The 23,130-nt window shown below is 42.1% G+C and overlaps 1 protein-coding gene across 1 annotated transcript; it reads left to right on the forward strand.

The window, feature by feature from the left end:
• The first annotated feature begins 637 nt into the window (after window positions 1–637).
• On the forward strand, window positions 638–22,219 carry lrig3 (leucine-rich repeats and immunoglobulin-like domains 3). Its single transcript, XM_067581501.1, has 19 exons — window positions 638–1,121; window positions 5,650–5,721; window positions 5,844–5,918; window positions 12,201–12,335; window positions 12,644–12,787; window positions 12,970–13,113; window positions 13,216–13,359; window positions 14,484–14,627; window positions 16,583–16,663; window positions 16,775–16,846; window positions 17,381–17,452; window positions 18,641–18,804; window positions 19,125–19,460; window positions 19,611–19,892; window positions 20,045–20,521; window positions 20,622–20,780; window positions 20,869–21,009; window positions 21,212–21,463; window positions 21,547–22,219. Exons 1-19 carry the CDS (start codon window positions 925–927, stop codon window positions 21,789–21,791), a joined length of 3,336 nt encoding a protein of 1,111 aa, XP_067437602.1. The 5' UTR covers window positions 638–924; the 3' UTR covers window positions 21,792–22,219.
• Window positions 22,220–23,130: the final 911 nt, after the last annotated feature.

The following is a 23,130-nucleotide window of genomic DNA, read 5'->3' on the forward strand; positions in this document are numbered from 1 at the left end:
TATGAACTCTTACAAAACAACAAAATTGACTTATGCTCCAATATGTCACATTAATTAGGGTTAAAGTCAATGGACTTATTTACTCCCACATCTGCAAATGTGAAAGAAATGAATAGGTATGTTTGTTTTTTTGAAGACCTGAAGTATTTATTGAACAAAACATTACAATGGCATTTGTTACAGATTGTGTATGTGTAGTCCATTGCTTTGGTTGGTTTTGAAATATAAGAATTTCTCCATAATTATATATTCATGACTAAATAAGCAAATATCAAAAGTAAAAGTTTTCTGAAAAATATCCTTGAGCATTCATTAACACTCAAACAACCAGTTTATCTGCTTCATCAGGACTGTGTGGGTGTGGTTTGGTCATATTTGATTGACAAATAGGTTTTGGTTTGACAAATAAGCAAACAACCCACTGATTCACATTACATTTCAATTTCTAAAAAGGCATTAATATACTTTTTCTTTTAAAATTTCACGCTGGAATTATCATTGATGTCAAACCCCCATAATCATTTTTTCCACTAAGAATAACATTGCAGGATTCAGATTCAGGATTCAGCAGCACGGACTACATTTCCCAGGCACCCCTGGGTCCCTCCCCCCGCATACCTCTGGTGTGCGCTCACGTTGCGCTGCGGGGACCCTGCACAGCACAAGTTGCCCCAACAGCAGCTCGGCGAGAAGCACGGCAGAAAAGTTTCTCCACAGGAATGATCAGGTCTCAGAGGAGCGCTTTTCCTTCATATTTTACAACTATGATCTCCACAACAACAAGGGATTGGATATAAGGATCTCCCGTGTTGATCAACAGCACCAGATTTGGGGATTTTTTGGTGATTTACGCACTCTTTGGATTGGTTGCGCTTCATCTGAAGATAAAACTGAAGGGGTGTTCTCTTGTGTGGCCAGACAAAAATGTGTCCCTCTACGCAGCTTCGCAGTTTTGCGAGGTTTGCCGTGGTTTTTCTTCTGTTTTTAAGACTACAGCGTGGATCTGGTGCTACCACAAGGACGTGTCCCCCTCCCTGCGCCTGTTTTGGGGAGCTTGTGGACTGTAGTCGGCTGAAAAGGGGCCAAATTCCAAACACGATCCCAGAATGGACAGTTCAACTGTGAGTCCAGTTAAAGAGCATTTGTTTGAATATTTATGATTCGTTTACTATTTTGTTGCTTTAATGCCATTTCACACCTCTGCAGTTTGGGGAATAAACAGGTTTAGTGTTTTCTCTCAGCACCGATGGGATGATCCACATTCCTGTCGTAGTGAAACTGGAATGGGTTGTAACCACATGAGGAACATAGTATTGCAGAAGAAATCCACCTGATTGACTTTCCTTTAATTGAATAGAGATTGACCCTTATTTTACTGTAGATCTGGTGCAGTCAGGAAACTTTCTGCAGAGCTTTTCTTCCTCAGAAAGTTAACTTCAGAAATATCAGAAAAGGCCGGAAAAACTTGACCCCGGTTGATAAATCTATTTATATGTATTAATAGGTTTTATTTATTGCATTGGTCTTGTCCCTCACAGCAGCATGTCAGGCTGAAGGCCAGCAGGGAAGCACAAGCAGGAGTTCAGTGTGTTTTTACACATCAATGTGCCATTGTCAGTCCCAGCAAACCCCTTTACTAAAGTGTAATTATCAACTAATCCTCCCAGTGCCTGAAGGTACTAAAATTTAAGTAGTTTTGTATTGTTATGGTGAAAGTAGTTGTAGTAGATGGAAATAGTAGCAATAGTAATGGTTTTAGTATTGACAACACTAATAGTAGTTGTTAGTTTCCAGTCTTACATATAATTATAGCAACTAAAAGACATCCATAGTGTTTATCGTGGTTGCACAGTGTGTTGACACACTGTGCACATTTTTCTCAGAGTTAAAATCCATCAGTGTTGGTTCAGTCTTCAGATTCAGTTTCACAGACCTCTAGGCCTTCAGAGCCATAAAAGCATAAATCAGATGTAGTCTGTGTGCAGCCTTGGACTGTTTCCTAAAGTAATATCTCTCTTACTCTCCTGTTTGTCTACTGGCTCCATAAGTTGAGACGAGGCTGGCCTAGAGCCTGTTTTAGCTGAAATACCAAACACATCATTAATGGCATGTTCCTCAGTGTGTTCCACTTTACAAATAATTATTCTCACTGGATTTTTATTGCCCTGCGTTAAGTTGGAGTACTTGTTTTTTATTGTCCTGTGTTAGGCTATAGTGCTTGATTCAGTGCCTGGTCGAAGCTGTTGCCCTACTGTTGGTTTTAGTTTTTCTCTTTCTAAAATGTTCTGCTCTGGAAACTTGATGTTGCCAGAGAAAACAGACCCAGCCTGAGCCTCATAACCAAGGCCGGCCTTCCAGAGAAAATGAAAAAAAAAAAAAAAAAAAAGTTCCACATGGGGGGAAAATTCTTTTCACTCTGGCATGCTAATTTACGAGTGGCTCTCCAGCACATCTTAAACCCCTTAAACCGCCCGACCCTTTGTTTTCCAGCACCCCATTATTTCTGCTGAATTAGCAACTCCAGAGCCATGGTACTGATTAAGGAGGAGCGTGTAGGATTAGGTTCGAAACAAACTCACAGAAAGAAATGGGGGGAAGGAGAAAGTGGGAGGGAGAAGGAGAGAGGAGTGAGAAGAAGTAGGATTAAGCCATGAATATCAGGGGGGTTGTTGGGAGGGGGAAAGATTACAGATTGATTGCCAAGATTTAGTGTCTGTTCTCTTTCTAGGGTTTAAGACCAAGTAATTACAGGAGTTTCATCTTAAAAACAATGTGTGCATTGAGGGAAATCTGCTACACCGTTTATAGTGTTGATAAATAGAAAACTTGGAGTCAAAAAAGACATGAAACTGAAAGTAATTTTTTCATGGAGGGGTTTACGGATTCCCTTGAGAGCTTTACATACATTTCTCAGAGGAATATAGTGGTTTCTTTAACAAAGGAACTATTTTTTATTTGGCCAAGTAACATTAATTTTCAGTATAAAAAACTGGAAGATTAAGTTGATGATATGAATCCAAGGGGTTGGTGCCATAGCCAGTAGCCATAATTTATCAGTACGTTAGCTACTTGCCTGATGTCCATCTGAAGAATCCCAGTGCTCATTCATCATGGGATAAATGAAACACAGACTTTACCTTGTTGTTAAAAGGGAATATACACCACCTGGAGTGGTATACAGACTTTCTTTAGAATTGAAGTATTACACACATTTTTCAGAGGAATTTGATGATTTTTGGAGCAAAAGATCCACATTTGTTTGGCCAAGTAACAGTAACGCTCTGTGAAAAAGACAGGAAGCACAAGAGGGCGTCAATATTAGCACGCCTAGGGGTTTGCACCGTAGCCAGTGCTAATTTACGTTAGCTACTTAACTGACCATCCTGAGTTTTACTTAGCTTTTCTTTCATTTCATTTGTTTATTTATAAGGACAACACACATTAATCAACCTTTCTGTAAGCCAGCTGGTTAATTTCAGTCTTTTGGCAAGATGTTTTGGAACCTATAACGCTAGCCAAAACCTATAAATCCTAGCTAATTGCTAGTAGTTTACAATATAGCATGCTGACCTTCCAAAATCACAAATGTCTAAGTCATTAATGAGAAAGACATGACTGCCAGCTTTATTCATATTCTTACCAAAGTTTGCAACTTAGGTCTTCGAAAAACGTTGGTCATTGCCTCTATTGACGTGCAACCCAACCAATGAGAAACATTTATGGAACTTAATGTGAAATCTGCCGCTATGTCCCTTTGTTATCCTAATCTAAAACATTAATGACAGCTCCTTTAGCTTGAAGAGTAGCTCCTTTATTCACTTTTCAGTCACTGATAAGAATGCAGTGCAGTACATTTTCACCAGGCCAGCAGATACAGGCTGTAGCCTGTACGCAGCACTGTGTGTTATCTTGCTCCGCTCAGACTCTGCTTTGTGAGGGAAGTGGAAGTGTCAGAGCTACTCAGGGTTTATCTAGGGAGTATGATAGGACACCTTTCCCATATGGCCCCCAGCGCTGGAATTACAACAACAACAACAACAACGCACAGCTGCATGCTTGGAAAGAAAAGGATGAAAGTGGGTGGGGGGTAGCTTTAGCAAGGCAAGTAAAACTCTGGTTGAGTGGTTGATGAAACCTTCCACCAAAGAACAAAAACAGGCCCCAGAAAATTCGACAGGGGTGTTTCAGACGTATGAAAAGGCGTCCCTCTCGCTTTTCCCGGCATTGTGAATACATTACCAGTTGTTAGGCTCTTCCCCTCCTCCCAGAGCTCCTTGATGGATTCCAGATGAGGGAGGTAAGGAGGAGGCGGAGGGGGGGTTAGGGTGAGGGGGTGTAAAAAAAAAAAAGTGTCTGGCACCACAGCGTTGATCGTGCGCAGCAGCGTCAATAACTCCACCACTTTATAGCGCACGAGGCTCCGCTTGCCAGAATCCTTGAGCTGGTTTTCAGTCTCCTTCTTCAAAAAAACAAGAGTCTCACCCCCAGTGAGCTGCAGCCAAGACTGCTTCAGTCGAATCCAAGACCAGGCTCAGGCCCAGATCCAAAGTGGGTTCAGACAAAATCAAGACATAGACCAGAGCTAATCGAGCACTATTCAAGACTAAAATAGGCAATAAGCAACTCTCATATCCTTCCAAATGTACAAATACAGATTGAGAAGTTTTCAAAAATTTACAGTTTACAGAGGTAATGACTTATCAATACACACATCGCCAGAGGTTTGAGATCCTTTACTCAGGCTTCAACAGGTAAAATACCTGTGTGAAGTCATAGGCAGAAAATTCATCAAATATGAAGGAAAACTCATTTGAAAACATCTTGTTAATGTCCACTAGAGGCAAGAAAAAGAAAAGGTCAAATGTGTACGAGATTAATACGAGTACAGACGTCAGAATAGACGTCCGGACTGAGACTTGGCCGGTAATAAAGTCTCGACTCCAACACTTTATTGACTTCCCTCGCCAGGTTCCGACCTCCTTTCAGCACGAAAAGAATCTCGACCCTCAGTAACATATCAGCTTGTCTGTTTTGGCTCTTCGTCTCAGCAAAGGCCTGGATATGAAGGGAGCTGTTTTGGCATGGGCCTTCTCTTCTGTGTTATAAAGACGGGATGAAAAGCCAACCACTCATAAGCCTACTTTTGGGTTTGAATGTGAAGCAGTTTGTTTTGGAACGTTTAAAGTTGCTTTCAGATGTTGCTCAGGCAAAATCAGTTCGTTGTGAGGCAGGGTCAGATATTTGTCAAACAGAGCTTTAGGAATCTTAAATTAGAACCAGTTCAAGAACTTTGTAAAGAGTTTTGTTAAAAAAAATAAGACACTGACATTGGACTTCATGGTTACTTTAGGTGACAGTATCTGAAACTGCAAGTTTTCTGTGTCAGTAACAATATCTTATTCTTGCTTACTTTTCTGACCACTCTGTTCCATTTCATTGCCACACCATTTCTCTGAACCTTACAGTTTAATTACAGTAATTTTTCTTTGATCCATTTCCTCTGTGCACAGTGTTCATTCACAAGAACAACAGGGAAGTTGGGAGTAATTATGTTTGCAATGTAGACCCAAATGGAGGACTGCTGCATCTGAGAAATATGGTCCATGGTCTATACTTTTCCCTTTATTTTTGCCTTTCTTTTCTTAACAGGGACCTGAGCCATAACAAATTGCAGGTGCTTGATGGCACTTTGTTTTCCAAACTACAACATTTAAGTGAAATGTAAGTATGCCTTGTGCTCTGAGATTCCTAGAGTAAACACAAGATTTTCCAAACTGCCTCAATCACTGTCCTACATGTGACAAACTATTCTTTTAACCGTTTCTTTTTCTTAATTTTAACAGAAAGCTGAACCATAATGAACTGGAAGCAATACCTGATTTGGGACCTTATGCTTCAAACATCACAACACTCATTCTGTAAGTAAAACCCCCTCTTAACACCTTTGTGGACTCTCACTTCAGGCTGGTCTGGAGGGTAATCCTCCACTAGGGTTGTCATTGCTGGTTACTGTAAAGTAGTGAGCTTGGAAGTGGTTCCTCCCCCCTCTTTCCCTGGAGAGCAACCCTTTTGGCTCAGCCAGTTCCCAGACGGGGCAGTCTGAGACATGGCAGCCAGCCCCAGACAGGTCACATGGTCAAAGACAAATGCCATCAACAGAAATGGAAATGTTTTGTTTAGTGGCTATTGCTGCTGTTGGTGTATTTTTAACCTGGAGGCAGTGACGTGACGCTGGAAATAAAGAAAATCTGTCATGTGAGAATGACAGAAATCCAAATTTGGTGATTTTTATTTTTCAGTTTGAGTGGAGGGATTACATGTTGCTGTGTGGGCCTTTATAGGACTCAGAAATGTGTGATGGTCAATCTGGACAATGTGTTGGTCCGTCATCTCAAAAAAGCGGTTTAATCACAGTTTTCGTGTGTGTATAAGTAGCATAAACATCGCTAACAGTGTTTAAAGTGTTGGCTCTTCCATGCTGTTTGAGCGAATTCTCTCCTGCTGATAAATTCAATGAAAAGGCATTTTTACTTGTCATTTTTCATACAGTTCAGATTTTAGCCAGACAATTCTTTGGAATATTGTTGTGCAATACGTGCTTTCAGAACAACACCAGATATTAGTGTGTGAAACCTCAACAATTTTATTTGCTTTCTGTGGCACGTCTCTCCAAACCAACCAGCATGGAGTTATTTTGGAAGAATGTATCTGTCTCCCGGCTAGATGAGGCGTATTCCTCATCAAGCCCCAACACGATGCTCTGCAGCAGCCGCAGGGCGTTCAGCCATCAGCCATCGACAATTTGTTTTCACATTTAGTGCAGGAGTGTCACCGCCAGCTACAAGTTTGCTCCCAGCAGAAGAAGATGGGCAGGACAGCCTTTTACACAGTAGATGTCATATGCCATGCATCTTTTAGATGAATTTTCTCAGATGTGCATGCTGTTTCTGACCAAAAACTATTTTTGTCTGAATATACTGTGCATGATATCTTAATTTAGGTAAAAAAAAAATCTTTATTGTAGTATTTGTTCCACATACAAATAACACCTGGTGTGATTGGCTGGATTGTTCCTTCAATGGCTAGAAAGAGAGCACAGGTTCATCTTCCACAACTGCTATGTGTGCTGTTTAAGTACCCTTGAGCAACTCTGGATTAGAAAGAAGACTTTCTACACAGATTCATGTTTCAAATTCCCGACTTTCTCCAAACCATAATTTCTTTGATTTCAGGATGTTGTTCAGTTTGGTTTACCAAAAAGTCGTGTCATGTTAACTCTGCCTTTACACGCTCCAGAAAAATACAGCACTATTTGAATTTTTGAGTTAAAGAATAACACGAAACACAGACAATAGTTTATTTTAAGACAAGAACATAATAAAATCCAGAGTGTGAAAAAGACAAGCAAGTATAAATAACATAATATTAATATTACAGATTTTGTGTCATAGCCAAAGCTAATTTATATTAGCTGTCTGACGTTCCTGAGTTTTTACCACAATATTCATTTTCTAATAAAACTGAGAGTCACAGAATTATGTATGACTTGAGGCGATACAGATAAATGAAAACTTTTACAAACATTTATCAGAGAAATTTGATATTTTTTGTAAGTATAGAACTAAATATATTTGGCCAAGTAACACTAATTCTTAGTAAAAGAAACAAATACAACAGGAAGGAGATGTAATTGGAAAACAGCAGTTTGTGCCCATAGCCAATGCTAATTTGCATTAGCTACTTACCTGACCTGACCTGAGTTTTAACTAGGTATTCCAGCTAAGAGCTACAAGCTAGTAAGCTACAGTTTATTTTGCTGATGCTCCATAAACAGTAATGTATGTCATGGTCAAAAAAATATGACATTCGTATTTACATTGTTTGCCATTCAAAGTTGCTAATTTGGAGTTTTAAAAAACCTAGCTCTTTGGCTCCACTCTTTGAGGTCAAAGTTGTGTCATCCAAGTTAACGTCGCCGTAAAACTGTTTTAAATTGAGTAGCATAAAAACATTGCACTTTCTGTAAAGCTAAAGCCTTTTCTGTTCTTACAAGTAGTGAACACTGACTTTTTCTACTTAAAAATGATCAGATTTGAATATACTGAACTGTGGCTGCCATATGTCAGCTGCTTTAGTTATAAAATAACAGTATATGTCAACTCCAGAAAGTACAATTAATTAGTTAAAAGCAATATGAAGAAAAAGAACACTCACAGAAGAAGAAGAAGAAACTAAAAATTCACATATGCGCTCACACTCACGTAGACACTGCCTTTTTGGGTGCCGCCCTCTTTCTTCAGGTTAGGTGGTGCAGTGTGATTCCCCCCCCCCCCCCCCCTCCAGTGGAACATTTTTCCAGAATTTCTCTCCCTCCTTCAGTTTCTCCAAGCTGGGAGGGTAGTAAAGAGAAAAAAAAGGCCTCGGGGTATCGAATACCACTTATTCAAACAGCCAGTCAGACATAGCGGCAGCTCTAGCCGACTTCTTTGACCTCGCAGCTCTGAGTAAAAACAAACGGCAATAACCCTGCAGCTGGTAGTAATTGAGTCGTGATCATCTTAATTAATTGAACAATTTCCCAAGAATTTATGGAGGGGGTAAACCCCACCGCTGCTAAATCCCTCAGCCTGTGTTCAACAAATGACCTGGAGATTCCAGGTCTGATTAGGAGTTTAAGAAGGTGAGCCTCTCGGTATGTCTGCGGAAATAGGAATCTTGTTGAAGATGAAAATTACAAACCAAAACAGTAGTGATTATAGTAATAATCTGTAACATTTTCATAATAAATATGTATCCAGTAGGGATTTAACCAGGACCACAACTAATGAATATTGTCAATATCTGTTGGATATTTTTTATTAATCAATTCCTTGTTTAGTTTATAAAAAAACAATTTACCATAGTCTAAGGTGATGTCTTTTCATCCCTTGTTTTGTCCAATCATCAGTACAAAACACAAAGGAATTACATTTATTTCTATATTTTATATTATTTTGAAAAACTGGTGTCAGTAAAAAAAAAAAGTTTTTAAAAAAGCTGGTGAATTTGCCTAATGAATGACTTTATTTAAAAACTGGCTAATTGTTTCAGCACAAAATTCAGCTTTTATATGACCCACAGTGTTTGATTGACAGTTGATCACCTGGAAACACACTGCAGAAATGCCACATTAACGAGTGTTTACTCCAAAAGATGATACTCCAAGAGTTTTACAACTCATCTGTCACTGTATGTAAAGGTCCTTCAGTTCACATGTTCATACGATCCATGCTTCTCTCCACTCTGACGGGGAGACGACGTGTTAAGATGATCAGCCATTTGAGTGAGATATGTGCAGAGTTTAATATGGCGTCTCAACGGCAAATGCAGCGCTGGTTTTCATTACAGGCGCCACTGCAGAGAGAGAGGGAGTCATCAGATGGCTTCTCAAAACTCTGTTCTTTTTCCAATAGGAAATACCACACACACACACACACACACACATACACATACACATACACACACTACGAGCAAGACAGTTTTAGAAAAAGCGGCTTTCTGTTTAAAGAGCTTCCCGCATTAAAAAGAGCTGAATTAGTCTCTCCATGGACAAAGCTTTGCTGCAACAGAAATCAACAAGAAAACAACTTCATCAAGGATATCTGAATTTCACATAACAACATAACATCCCAGTGTATAAATGCGGTCGGTTTGATGGTGGTTGAGGCCAAAAATAAAGTGCAGTTGCTGAGAGCGCTGGCAGGTATGTGCTTGTGTGAGTGTGCACAACTCTGAAAGCCACATCATGTTTACCCATATGGACCCATAAGCCTGTAATAGAAAGGCTTCATCCTCCGGTGGCCTCTTAGTCTCTCACTTAATACATTCATATTTTATGAATTCAACTTCTTATATGGACTAGAAAGCTGCCAACTGCCCGGTGTAAGAATTTTAAAGCTGGAAAAAGCGCATTAAAAAGGGCATGAGCACACATTTTGTCAATACAGAAGATGCCTAAGGCTGTTATCGGCACATGTTTGGCCTTCCATTGATTTCCACTAACAGCAGCAAAGCCCTGCAAACACAACGGTAATGGCTCCATAATCACGTTATCTGATAGCAAAGTGGATGAACAAACTTGAAGTGTGTGTAATTAAAGCGTACAATGCTCGGTTTGTTTGTGCGAGGGGAAGACAGGATGTCAGTGCAGATGTTGAGATGAGCGGGACAAGAAAGAAGAAAATAGCATGTTTTGCCATATGTTGGAGCGAGTGTTTACACCTCTCTGGCCATGCTGCCAGATATTTTTTTAACTTGCCAGATTTTTACATTCAAGGCTCACATTCTGGGTCAAAACTTCAGCGTCCATCGCCTCGTTCTCAGGCAGGAAGCGTGCACTAAAACCCTTCCCCTCTCTGCAGCTCTACTTTCCCCCTCTCGAGAGAAACTGGAAAGACTGGTTTTTTCTTGCCAGGCAGGCCCTCCTTCTCTCAGCGACCAGTCAGGGGAACATGAAAACTGAGATACAGGTGGTGTGCAGCGCTTTTGTTTGGGACCTGGGGGCTGTGGTGCGTGGAAAGCCCTCTGCAAATCTCCAAACAAAAGAGCTGCCTGTGCCGTTTTTATTGTAGAAAATGAGCTGTATTCTTATATAGTCTGGACTCTGTGTTCATATGTCAACCCTTCATGTATAACAATGCAATGATTTAATTTGATTTGGTTAGAATCTTTCAGTGCATCAGAAAACCTCACATTCATGTAATTTAGGCAAGTTTGCCACTTTTAGTAGCTTATGCCCCAAGTACCACCCAGCCAGCCCCCAGCCTACTGTCTGTCCTTGGCACAGCACCAAGTTTGACTTAAAGTCCAAACACAGAGACATGCTCTGGAAGGTTTTATCCCAGCGTTGCCCCCCACAGTCCCACCAAACTCTCCGGGGCTGCCATCAATCTTGGGTCTTTGTTGATGGGGTGAATCCTCCCCCCACTCTGTATGTTTGAATCTGAAGATTACCAAAAAGGTGTTCCAGATGGTAGAGCACCGTCGCTATGGTAATATATGTGCCCTGAAAGCAGTCAGCACGCGTGGAAAAAAATGGGTCAGCGTTACCTCACAGTCGTTTGAATAGGTGAGACATCTCGATTTCACAGTGCGGTGGTGCCATGCTGTCTCTCAGCCTGAGGTGGACCAACTGAACGTAAAATCTGACATTGAGATTACACCAACCAGCACTGAATATTCTTGCATATTCTTTGTATGCTGAGTGAATTTCCAGCGAAATCCAATATGTTTTGTGTCCTTACAGTGAAAACACACTGTCTCATCAGGATTATTTGGACCTGTATTCATCTTTTCATGTATTAATTATCTTTGGAAGCCAATCTAAAAGGCATAAATCATGTAAAACTCGTGACAGTGTAATTCTGGAGCCATTTTCATAACACTGCTGATAGCTGCCCCTCAATCTGTACTATAGGTCAGCTGATTGAAAGACTCCAATTAAATATTAATGACACTACATCCCAAATTAAACCTCCATTATAAAACTTTTTGGAGGGCTGCTGGAAAACTGGATCTGAAAAACTAACAGCTCTCTGGTCAGTAAGGTGTAGCTAGAGATGGGGGGGGGGGACTGTAACCAATGAATACTGAAAACGAGGCCTGTAGTCTGGTGCATTGGAGGGAATTCCTGTCTCCCCCCTTCACTCTCTCTCTAATGCCGAGTCTCATACACAAAGAGGGCACTGTACAGGCTCTGTTTATAACTAAGCAGTCCCTGCACTGCAATTTAGGAGGCGTGCAGCTCAGGAAATTGCTGGCCTCTGCCGAGGCATGCTTTCACTGAGGGAATGGTATTCATCAGCCAAGTAATTGGCAGGTTACTTTTTTAAATACCTTGTTAGTAATTACCTTATAAACAAAATAACACATCACTAAACCGAAAGGTTGTTTGGACCTAGTGTGAAGAGCAGCGGCATTGATCATGTCGAACAATTTGTTGGCTTTGCATGCAACATCAGCCAAAAAAAAATGACATAGTTTCACGTTGGGTGGTAAGTCTAAGCTGTACATGCGCGTGAGAGTTTGTCATTTTTTGATACCACAAGCTAATTGAGGGGCTTGACTGTTTGTATATCTGGGAACATGAAACTGGTATGAGCCACTAGTCAAATACACAGTATTTTTGTCATTTATTGGAGCGATGGTGTCTGTATTTTCAGAGCAAACAACAGGATCACCAGGATCTCTATGGAGCAGCTCAGGCCCTTCCTCGCGCTGGAAACGCTGGACCTCAGCAACAACAACATCGTGGATGTAAAGGCCAGCTCCTTCCCCGCTCTGCCTCTCAAGAACCTGTGAGTGTCATTTCTGTCTTTGCATGGATGTGCATTTTGAAACTGCTGGCTGTAAACTGTTAAATATTCTGTTTACTAGTGGTTCAGATCATTTTTGGGGCCACAGTGCATCAAAGGAAGTTGAATATGACACACAGACCCTTCCAGTGACTATATTATCAGTGTGTTTGTCGCATTTATCGCCTGGGAAACCCCCCCAAACATATTATTTCTGGAACATCTGTTAGAAAGCGACGCTGTGTTTCTGAAAGTTAATTAAGTTGCAATACAGTTTTTCAAACCTTGCACTTAAATCTTTTCTTTCACAGGTTCCTCAACAACAATCGTATCTCATCGCTGGAGACGGGATGCTTCACCAACCTGTCCAGCAGCCTGCAGGTTCTCCGACTCAACCGCAACCGTCTCTCCACCATCCCGGCCAAGATCTTCCAGCTGCCCAACCTCCAGCACTTGTAAGCTGCTTTTTTTTATTTTATATGCAAAATTTCACTATGAAGACTACAAATTGTGCCATTCCAGATAAAGCAAACGAACACCCTCAATATTGATCCTTTCCAAGAACGTAGCATCAGTCTTCCTACTGTTTCAGTTTTCCTTGCCTATGCTGAGTTCGTGATGTGTGTGTGTGTTTTAGGGAGCTGAGCAGGAACCGTGTTCGCAGGGTGGAGGGCCTGACGTTCCACGGCCTGCATGCTCTTCGCTCTCTGAAGATGCAGAGAAACAGCCTGACTCGCCTGATGGACGGAGCCTTCTGGGGCCTCAGCAACATGGAAGTCCTGTAAGTACATTTACAATTTGTATTAAGTTCTGTTCTACCAAGATGACGTGAATGCAGAATAACACCTGATTTTTTTGTGTGTGTGTGTGTGTGGGCTCGCAGGCAGCTGGACTACAACAACCTGACGGAGGTGAGTAAGGGCTGGCTGTACGGCCTGCTGACTCTGCAGCAGCTCCACCTCGGCCACAACACCATCAGCAGGATCCGACCTGACGCCTGGGAGTTTTGCCAGAAACTCAGCGAGCTGTGAGTCCACCTTTTTTTTTTTCTCTCCACCCTCCCGCTGCACCCTCTCTCTCTCTCTCTCTCTCTGTCTCTTTTTCCCCCACCTCCCTCTCGTTATTCCCTCCCCACTCTTCATTCACACTCTGAACTCCCAACACTTTTCTGTCGCCCTCTCCTCCTCTTTGGCACTCCAGCCTGCCCTTCCTCACACTCCAGTACCTCCTGACGCCAATCCCCACATACACACACACACACACACACATACACACACAGAGCACCGTCTCTTATGCTCTGCCAGTCAGTGCCAACATTAAAGCACTGCCAAAATATTACACACCCTCATGCCCCTTCTCCGCTCTGCTGCCACTTGAGCCAAAACATCATCCCCCGCCGCCCCCCCCCCCCAACCCGATCCCCGGAAGTTAATTTACTTTTCCTTTTCGAAATCTCATTTCTAATCGTAGCTTCTTTCCTCATGAAATACTCCATTACCCACAAACATCAGTGATTTCCCCCCCATTAAGACACATTCCTGGAAGCAGATTGGATGTCCTTTGTTGTGGCTGTTGTTTATAGCAGCGGTCAGTTCAGTGTTTGCAGTGTCTGGAGCCTTTTTTTTTTCCACAGATAGGTTGTTGTTTTTGTCTCTCTCTGTTTTTCTCTCACGCTTATCACATGAACCTGAGAGTAAACAAGCTGGCTGTCGGCCGGGAACGTGCCCAGCTATCTGATTTGTTCTCATCTGAGTTTACTTTATAAAGCGGTTGCTTGGAATTACTCGTTTCATCATTTCTGTTTGGTTGCAAAACTTTTGATCTCCTCACACTCGTGCAGAATAAAAGTTATCATGAAATCAAATCAAGTCACTTTAGAAGTTTGGGTAACTCAAGTTTTGAAAGCCTGGAAATATATGGATTGGTTTTTTGTTTCCAGACCTTTAAGTTTGGGGTTTTTGAAAGTGACTTTGGAAGTACTTCAGTGTTTTTGTAGGGAAAGGAGAGCAAAGAGGCACAAAAAGTAGTAAACCACATGATGTCTAAATGGGATGTTGCTGGAAGAGGTTTGGATAGGCAGAGGAGTCTGGAAAATGTATGGAACTCTGTGTGCTTGTATTGTAATGTGTTTGTCATCACTTTGTCCCACAGCAACCTCTCCTCCAACCACCTATCCAGACTGGAGGAATCCAGCTTCGTCGGCCTCAGCCTGCTGGACGAGCTCCACATCGGGAACAATCGCGTGAGCTTCATCGCAGATGGAGCTTTTCGTGGTCTCTCCAACCTGCAGACGCTGTGAGTTCAATTCAAGAGCTTCAGTAGGGCTTTGTTCACACTGCGGCTGAATGTTATGAGCTGATTTTGATAAATGAATAACTAAAAAATGCTGCATGGCCACCATGGACATGCAAGTATTATCTCAGCCCATAAACTTTATAGGATCTACGACCGGAAAATGAGATGATGTAATTTCCCAAGACAGGTGTCATAATGTTTGTAGATCATCTGAGCTGTGTTAGCATGAACATGACAACAAACCAGTCAAAACATAAAGGTTCACTCCTTTTCCTCTTCACCTATTTAAGACTGACTGATATAATTTTGATCTTATTTTGATTAATAGCAATATTTGATAATGCATGACTCAAATGAGGACTGTGTGGACTCAACCTAGCCATTTTGTGTCATTGAGGTTATCGAAACCACGACCAAAATGCAGTTCTGCACAAGTCTTGACCAAAATGAATTTTCTTTGACCTTAACCACAAAACCATTACTTAGAAAAAGTTTGAAATTATGAGCTTGATATAACTAGAAAAAACAGTGAAGCCTTGGATTGCTTGTTTGAAGCTTTTGGAGGAAATGCTTTGTCATGTCAGTGCTCCAGCTAACAATAACATCAAATATACGTAAAAATTTTTAAAAACAGTTACTCCGCATGCTGCCTTGTCAAATCAGCCTCCACCATCAATCCTCCGCCTGAGTGGAAATATCCTGCCTGATTTGTTTTCGGGATGTGAAATAGATTACTGTGTTGAGGTCTCTCCGTACACATAAAAAAACCTCTGAGAGGCACAACCCCAACCTCAACAACCCTCCCCACCCCCATCTTTCCCTTTTCTCTGCTCCGATCCCCCTTCCACAGCCGCATCTACCCATCCCCCCTTTCCCACAGAGGGGCTCCGTAACATTTCCCCTGGTTGGGACTTTTTAACTGGAACCAAATGTGAGCTGTGCTGCTGAGGTCACCGTAGGGCAGGTTTGCTGCTAGGTGGACATGGATTGCTTCAGGGCTTCAAACTCGACACCCCCCCCTTCGCACACACACACAAACACACACACACACATATACACAGACACACACACCCTTCCTCAATCTCAATCAGCCATAACCAGGCACGCCGAGGAGGAAAATAACTGTTTGAAGGCATTAGAGCAGCTGAGGGATCAAAGGATGCAATTTCTCTGGGAAGTTCTTGGCTTTTAGTGATGTTCGTACTCTGTAACTCTGCGTATTAAGTTGTTTAGCGTATTTTTCTTCCTGTGGACAGAAGGATAAATGTGCCCATAATTTTCCAGCAGCGGCAGTGTGAGTGTGATAGCAGTAATCGTCACGTTATGGTGTCATTCGCTCAGAATCAAAGATCAAGGGCCCTTCTAACTACAGCTGCTAGTTTGACCTTAAAGATCATACAGGGAGTCTATTAAAGAAAAGGAAATTTTCACCACAAATAGACCAAAATGCATTGCAGCTACAAGACAGGTTGCGTTCTGAGTGTGTGTCAAGTTGTCTTGACAGGAAAAAAAAACATCAGTTTATTTTTCACATGCAGGTAAATGCATTAAGTTCATGACTTCTGGGAATTGTAGGAAATCTCAGAATAACTTTGTATTTAATGGTACAAGAGGATCTGTCGCAAAATCTTCCTCTGAGGGGAACTTGCATACATAACTTAATTTGCACACAGAGTATATTTATCCTCTGCAGCACACGCTATATTGCAGCACTTCCTTGTAAATTTTTTTTCCACCACACAACACAGAAAAGCTATAGCAGAAGTGCCGCAAATGCCAAGAAGGAACTTCCTGTGAGGAATGGAGCTGGTTTGAATATAATTTTAAAGCCTCAAACATTTTCGCCTTCACACGAAATGTAAAGCCGCATAAAGTTTTATTAACATCGCAAGCGCAGTTGTTTTCTGGGTGTGGATTTTTTATGATGTGGTCTGTCTTTGTTTCTTTCGTAAAAGGGATCTCCAAAATAATGAAATCTCCTGGACCATAGAAGACATGAACGGACCCTTCTCTGCTTTGGACAAGCTGAAAAACCTGTGAGTTCATATTCAATCCACCATGATGTTTGACTTAGGAACACATGAATAAAATAAGGTCAATAAGTAAAAATGAGGTTTGACATTGATCAGATTCTGTTGTTTTCCCAGATTTCTGCAAGGGAACCAGATCCGTTCGGTGACCAAGAAGTCTTTCTCTGGCCTGGATGCGCTGCAGCACCTGTGAGTCGTCCTCGTGTTTCACTGATTGTTTCCAAAAGTCTGAGCTGTAAACTAATCAGGGTGAATCACACCGAGACACAGACGCTGTTTGTTAGAGTCGTACACCCAAACTGTCTTCTCCCATTCTTTCACTTTGATGTGGAATCAAGAAAAAACTCTGCCATTAGTATCTTTGCATGTGTGCCAGACTATATCGATCACTAAGGCGAGAGTGGGGGGAACTGTGTGTGAATGTGTGTGTGAGTGTACAACAGCTGCATTTGATTCTAATTAGAGTTTTTTCCCAGCCGTTGCCAGAGCTCAAAGCAGCCCAGAGTTGGGCCTCTCTTGATTAACACAGCAAACTGCTGCCCAGAGTTTTATTGTTCTGGAGCCCAGACCTTTTTCTTCTCTCGATTGAAGTTTTTGTTGCCTTTACTCCATACGGCTGATGTTGGAAGGAAAAAGCTGCCATCTTTCTTTTTTTCTTTCTTTCTTTGTGCCCCCCTGTGAGGATCCTACCAGCCCTAATTTGTTTTCTTTTTTTCTCTGCAGAGATTTGAGTAACAACGCGATCATGTCCATCCAAGCAAACGCCTTCTCCCAGATGAAGAACCTGCAGGAGCTGTAAGTGCGATCATGTTTCAGGACCACTTCAGTTAGTGTTTTAGCATTGATGTAGGACAGAACACCAGGTGAAAGTCATTATGGTTGCTGGGAAAGTCAGCACCAAACAATGCTTCCTTCAATGTTAATAACAGATTCACAGGAGTTCTCTTGAAATTACTGCAACATAATTCATCATAGATCACACAGTCTAGATAAGTCATCCTCTGTGAGTGAGTCTCTCCAATAAGCAAATAAAAATTAATGGAATAGTTTGACATTTTCGGAGGTACGCTCATTCCCTTTCTTGCCAATTCAAATAATGATACCACTCTTATGTCTGTCCATTCAATACCAGCAGCTGGTTAGCTTAGCTTAGTATAACCTCCAACCACTTAAATGTGAATATTTGTTGGTTTTCTTGGTCTTCTCTGATCGTAAACTGAAATTCTTTGGGTTTTGGAGCATTAGTTGGACAAACAGGCAAAGTAAATATGTCAGTTTTTCACAATTTTCTGACATTTTATCGACCGAATGATTATTTTAGAGAATAATCATCGGATAAATCAATTATTAAAATATTCTTAAGTTGCAGCCATAGTTCATATTGATGGTAACTCATCCAAACAGCATGTTTTACTGCCCCAAGTTCTACCACATTACATGAGGATAATGTTACCCAGGGATACTCATTTGATTTTGATAAATAAGGTGATTGTGAGAGTTTTTAGTCTGGTACCAATCTGTGTCTGTGTCTGATGATGATTTATAAATTGAATTTTCCAGTACAAAATTAACACACAAACTTTGCTAATGAATCCTACATGTATCTGCACCGTTTGCAACATCAGCTGTGATTTGTTTTTGCAGAATTTTATTTTTCTCCTCCTATCTTAAAGTAATTGATTGATGCCAAAAATCTCAGCAAATATGATGTTCCCTTGCAAAAACTTTCAACTTGAAACCGTAGAAGTTATGTCTTTTTATCACTTCCTGACAGGCACATCAGTTCGTCCATTTATCTGCGAACCAAAGCCCTGTTGGCATGAGATAATGAAAATCAACTAAAATCATTGGTGTCTTCACATCTTAAGAGCAGAAATGTGGTCATCCTTGATCTAGATACAAAAAAACGTAATGTTCATGCACTGGTAAAACTTTCCTCTCTAGATTCCACTGTAATATTTCTGGTATCCTCTCCTCTGGCAGGCGTCTGAACACCTCCAGCCTGCTGTGCGACTGCCAGCTGAAGTGGCTTCCAGTCTGGGTGGCAGAACAAACCTTCCTGCCCTGCGTCAACGCCAGCTGCGCCCACCCGCAGATGCTGAAGGGCAGGAGCGTGTTCGCCGTCAGCCAGGAGGAGTTTGTGTGTGGTGAGTGATGCATTCACTTGGTGTAACACCTTTACACACACATACCGTAATGCCTCAAAAACAGCCATTTATCTGTGGCAGGTTTTCCATTTACTAACTGACCCAGATTGTTCAGTATTTTCCCCTGACTCCTGGACGAGCTAATGAGTCTCATGAAGGGAACGTTATGGAAATTTACTAAGTTATGTTTTCAGCTTTCCTGGTTACTGTCAGAGAGAACTAAATAGTGCATAATTCAGTTCAGTCTTTTCCCTCTCGGAGCCTCGTCTGCCCCAATTTCTGAAAAAAAACAGATGTGAACCTTCTTTTTTCTTCCCCAGATGATTTCCCAAAGCCTCAGATCACCGTGCAGCCGGAGACCCAGTCGGCCCTCAAGGGCACCAATGTGACATTCGTCTGCTCAGCGGCCAGCTCCAGCGACTCACCTATGACCTTCGCTTGGAAGAAAGACAATGAGGTCCTGAATGATGCAGAGATCCACAACCAGGCTCACCTCCGGGTGCAGGGAGGCGCAGGAGGTGAGACAGAGGTGACAGAGTATACAACCACCCTGCAGCTGCCCAACGTGGAGTTCTCCAGCGAAGGAAAATACCAGTGCGTCATCTCCAACCACTTTGGATCTTCCTATTCAACCAAGGCCAGACTCACTGTCAACAGTAAGTTTGGGTGAATTCAATTATTGCCTTGTGTCTATCTACAGAGTATCTACAGGTCCTTAAAATGCCCGTCAAAGTCTTAAATGTCTGCAGAATTATTTGTCTCTGATAGTTTATAATAACCTTTAACCCTACACTTTTTTCTCTCAGTGCTCCCTTCCTTCACCAAGATGCCCATGGATCTGAGTATCCGAGCTGGAGCGACAGCTAGGCTGGAATGCGCTGCAGTGGGTCACCCTTCCCCTCAGATTGCCTGGCAAAAAGATGGTGGCACTGACTTTCCTGCTGCCCGCGAACGGCGCATGCATGTCATGCCGGAGGACGATGTGTTTTTCATTGTGGATGTCAAGACTGAGGACATTGGCGTTTACAGCTGCACAGCACAGAACACAGCTGGAGCCATTTCTGCAAATGCTACGCTAACAGTTCTAGGTGAGAAATGGCATCGTTGTAGCAGAAAGTAATGAGGAAATCTACATTTTGACATTCCATCTTAGGTTCACAGGCCTTAATGAAGGATCTATGAATCACTCTAAATGGTGTTGGTTTGAAAGTAATTTATGTGGCTTCTTTCCCTCTTACAGAAACACCTTCATTCCTGCGGCCCCTCATGGATCGCACTGTAGCCAAGGGTGAAACCGCTGTCCTGCAGTGCATCGCTGGGGGCAGCCCTCCCCCAAGGCTGAACTGGACCAAAGATGACAGCCCATTGGTGGTGACCGAGCGGCACTTCTTTGCAGCTGCCAACCAGCTCCTCATCATTGTGGACGCTGCTGAGGCAGACGCGGGAAAGTACACCTGCGAGATGTCCAACGCACTGGGCACCGAGAGGGGCAATATTCGGTTAGCGGTCATACCAAACCCCAACTGCGACTCTGGTGTGCAGGGCGGGGTGGGGGTGGGCATGGTTGGTGGAGCAGGATCGGATGATGATGGATGGACCACAGTGGGCATCGTCATTATAGCGGTGGTGTGCTGTGTGGTCGGCACGTCATTGGTTTGGGTGGTGATCATCTACCACACCCGCAGACGCAATGAGGACTGCAGCGTCACCAACACAGGTGAGGTCATCCTCCAAGTCCACATTTTAAGGCAATTTTAAATTGAAATAAAATGTATTGCAAAAAAAGGGTGATATAACTTGATGTCCCTATGCTACAGATGAGACCAACCTGCCTGCCGACATCCCTAGCTACCTGTCCTCCCAGGGCACGCTTGCTGACCGACAGGACGGTTACATCCCATCTGAGAGCGGCAGCAGTCATCAGTACATGGCGTCATCAATTAGCGGCTTCTACCTGCAGCCTAAAGACATGAATGGTAAAACACCAGCCCTCTGTGTCTTAAAAGAGAAACCTTTAGCAGCTTCATGTGTTTCTGACATGATGCTCCTCCTTCACCCGTGCAGGTCTTTGTCAGCTGGATACAGGAAGTGAAGCAGACATGGAAGCAGCTATCGATCCTCTGCTGTGCCACTATCAAGGTCCAATTGGATCACTGCTTCGCCGAGACAACATGTACTCTACCGACCCATCAGAGGTGTTCACAGGTCTGTACAGCGTGTTTAGACAAATTTGTTGAATCCGTCAAATGGAAAATGTTCTCTTGATCATGATCCCACAACATTACTGTTAGGTTGTTGATGATCAAGAACATTATGTCCAAGTTTACCTAAAGTACATTGGTTATTTCTGGAATTTGTCTTCCTCACTTTGTAAAGGATTTAATTATTTCCTGTTTTTTACCTTCAGGCTGTTCCATTGAACAAAGGCCCGTCTGCATCGACTCCTACAATGGCAGCCTGACCAACCCTAAAAGGAGGGACTACTTCCTCTCCGAGCCCTTTGACCTCTGCTCCTCCACTGTCCTGATGCAGCTTCACAATGCCAGTCTCCATCATGGCCCCTCCCACCAGAGTGACCGCCGCCCATCCATGGAGGAGGGAGATGCGAACGACTATGGCCGACCTCATGAGTGTCTGTCCCCTTGCAACACCTTCATGGGTAGGTCTTAAGTCAAAGAATGTTCCAAAACTTTCTAAAATTCGTCTGTACTTTGAACTCACCTCTCCACCTTCTTCACCCAGGAACATTTGGGAAAGCTCCCTGGAGGCCTCAGCAGGACTTGTACCCAGGATTCATCCCTCCGTCAGTGACGCATAACGGAATAACTCTGCATGAGAACCCTTACACCGCCCCAGATGCAGATTCAGACCACGAGGAGAACAATTGCGACAAGGACTTAGCATCGGAGCAGAACAACGGCATTTACGAACAGCTGTTTGAGAACAGCAGGACTGATCGCATCTCACAGGGCAGAACATGCACCTAGCTGAGTGACTGAGCTCCTGTTTGCTCTTGTTTTTCATGAAGAGGATTACCAAAAAAATTTCTACCTCACTGAATGGACACTTTTGCAATAAAGGACTCCTCAAATGTGCAACGAGTGAATGTAAAGGACAATTTGATGTTCCTACAGAAAATTACAAGGAGCATATTAACAGCTGTTCTCTAGGGATACAGCTTCAGTAAAATAATATAGATGAATATCAACTTTTTTATATATAAATCTTATTATATTTTGTAAATTGTATATAAACAGATTACATTATTTTTGCTTACCTTCTTTCATGTATGAGTATTTTGCAGCCCTGCCAATTCAGTTATTCTAGCCTAAGGTTTTTATTGCTTTGAATGAAGCAATGTTTTGCACATATGTAAACTAAAATAAAAACACCTTAATGTGTGCTGCTACATTCACTTAAGAGTCTTCAATGATGTGACTGTCTTTATCATGAAGAAGAAGTATTAGACATTTAGAGGACGTGGTGCTGGTTGGATGGTTAAACACTGGCCTTTCAAAGCAGAACGGCAGACCGCCAAGGACGGTATAGGTCTGTCATCAGTTAGCCCCCCCACTGAGAGAGAGCAAGAGAGATGTTTAACTGTGTGCTATAACAGTCTGGTTCCATGTTGGGCTGGGCAGTTATCCTTTACTGACCTCCAGCAGAATCACATTGTGATATCATCTTGCAATGTTACCGTTCTACAAATTACTGTCTTCCAAATTAAAGACTCCAAGCAAGCCATTAGAAAATTAGTTGTTGGAGGTTTGTTTTAAAGACTTGGGTCTCAGGTTATGCATAACGGAAAAACGATTCCAACATCAATTGGATTATTTTATGTCATTTGTCATATTGTGACATAAATCAGTATAGGAAAACAGACATATTAATATCCTGACAATGGTTTCAACCATATGGCCCAGCACTTATTCACTGTTTTTGGTCTCTGATAAGTGTAGTGATGTAATAGGTCTCAGTTATAACTTAAAGCTTTGGGCCTTCAACTGCAAAGCCAACTAGTCCAATGCCACTGTTATCACAACTGTTACAACTTCTAATATTACTATTATTGCTGCAATAACTATTAAATCTATACTACTGTCACCGTACCGACGTCAGGGATATTGCAATATAACACAAATAATACACAAGATATCAATATTGCTTACACAAGTTGCTGCTGCCATTATTTCTCCATCCACTTTTACTAGTATTTCTATTCCAATAGTAGCAGAATAATAATCTAATACTAAAACTACCACTACCATAAACTACTACAACTAGTACTATTGGTCCTTGCCTACTGAGTCCCCTGAAATTACCACT

The sequence above is a fragment of the Thunnus thynnus genome, chromosome 23 (genome assembly GCF_963924715.1).
Source record: "Thunnus thynnus chromosome 23, fThuThy2.1, whole genome shotgun sequence".
Classification (NCBI taxonomy): Eukaryota; Metazoa; Chordata; class Actinopteri; order Scombriformes; family Scombridae; genus Thunnus; species Thunnus thynnus.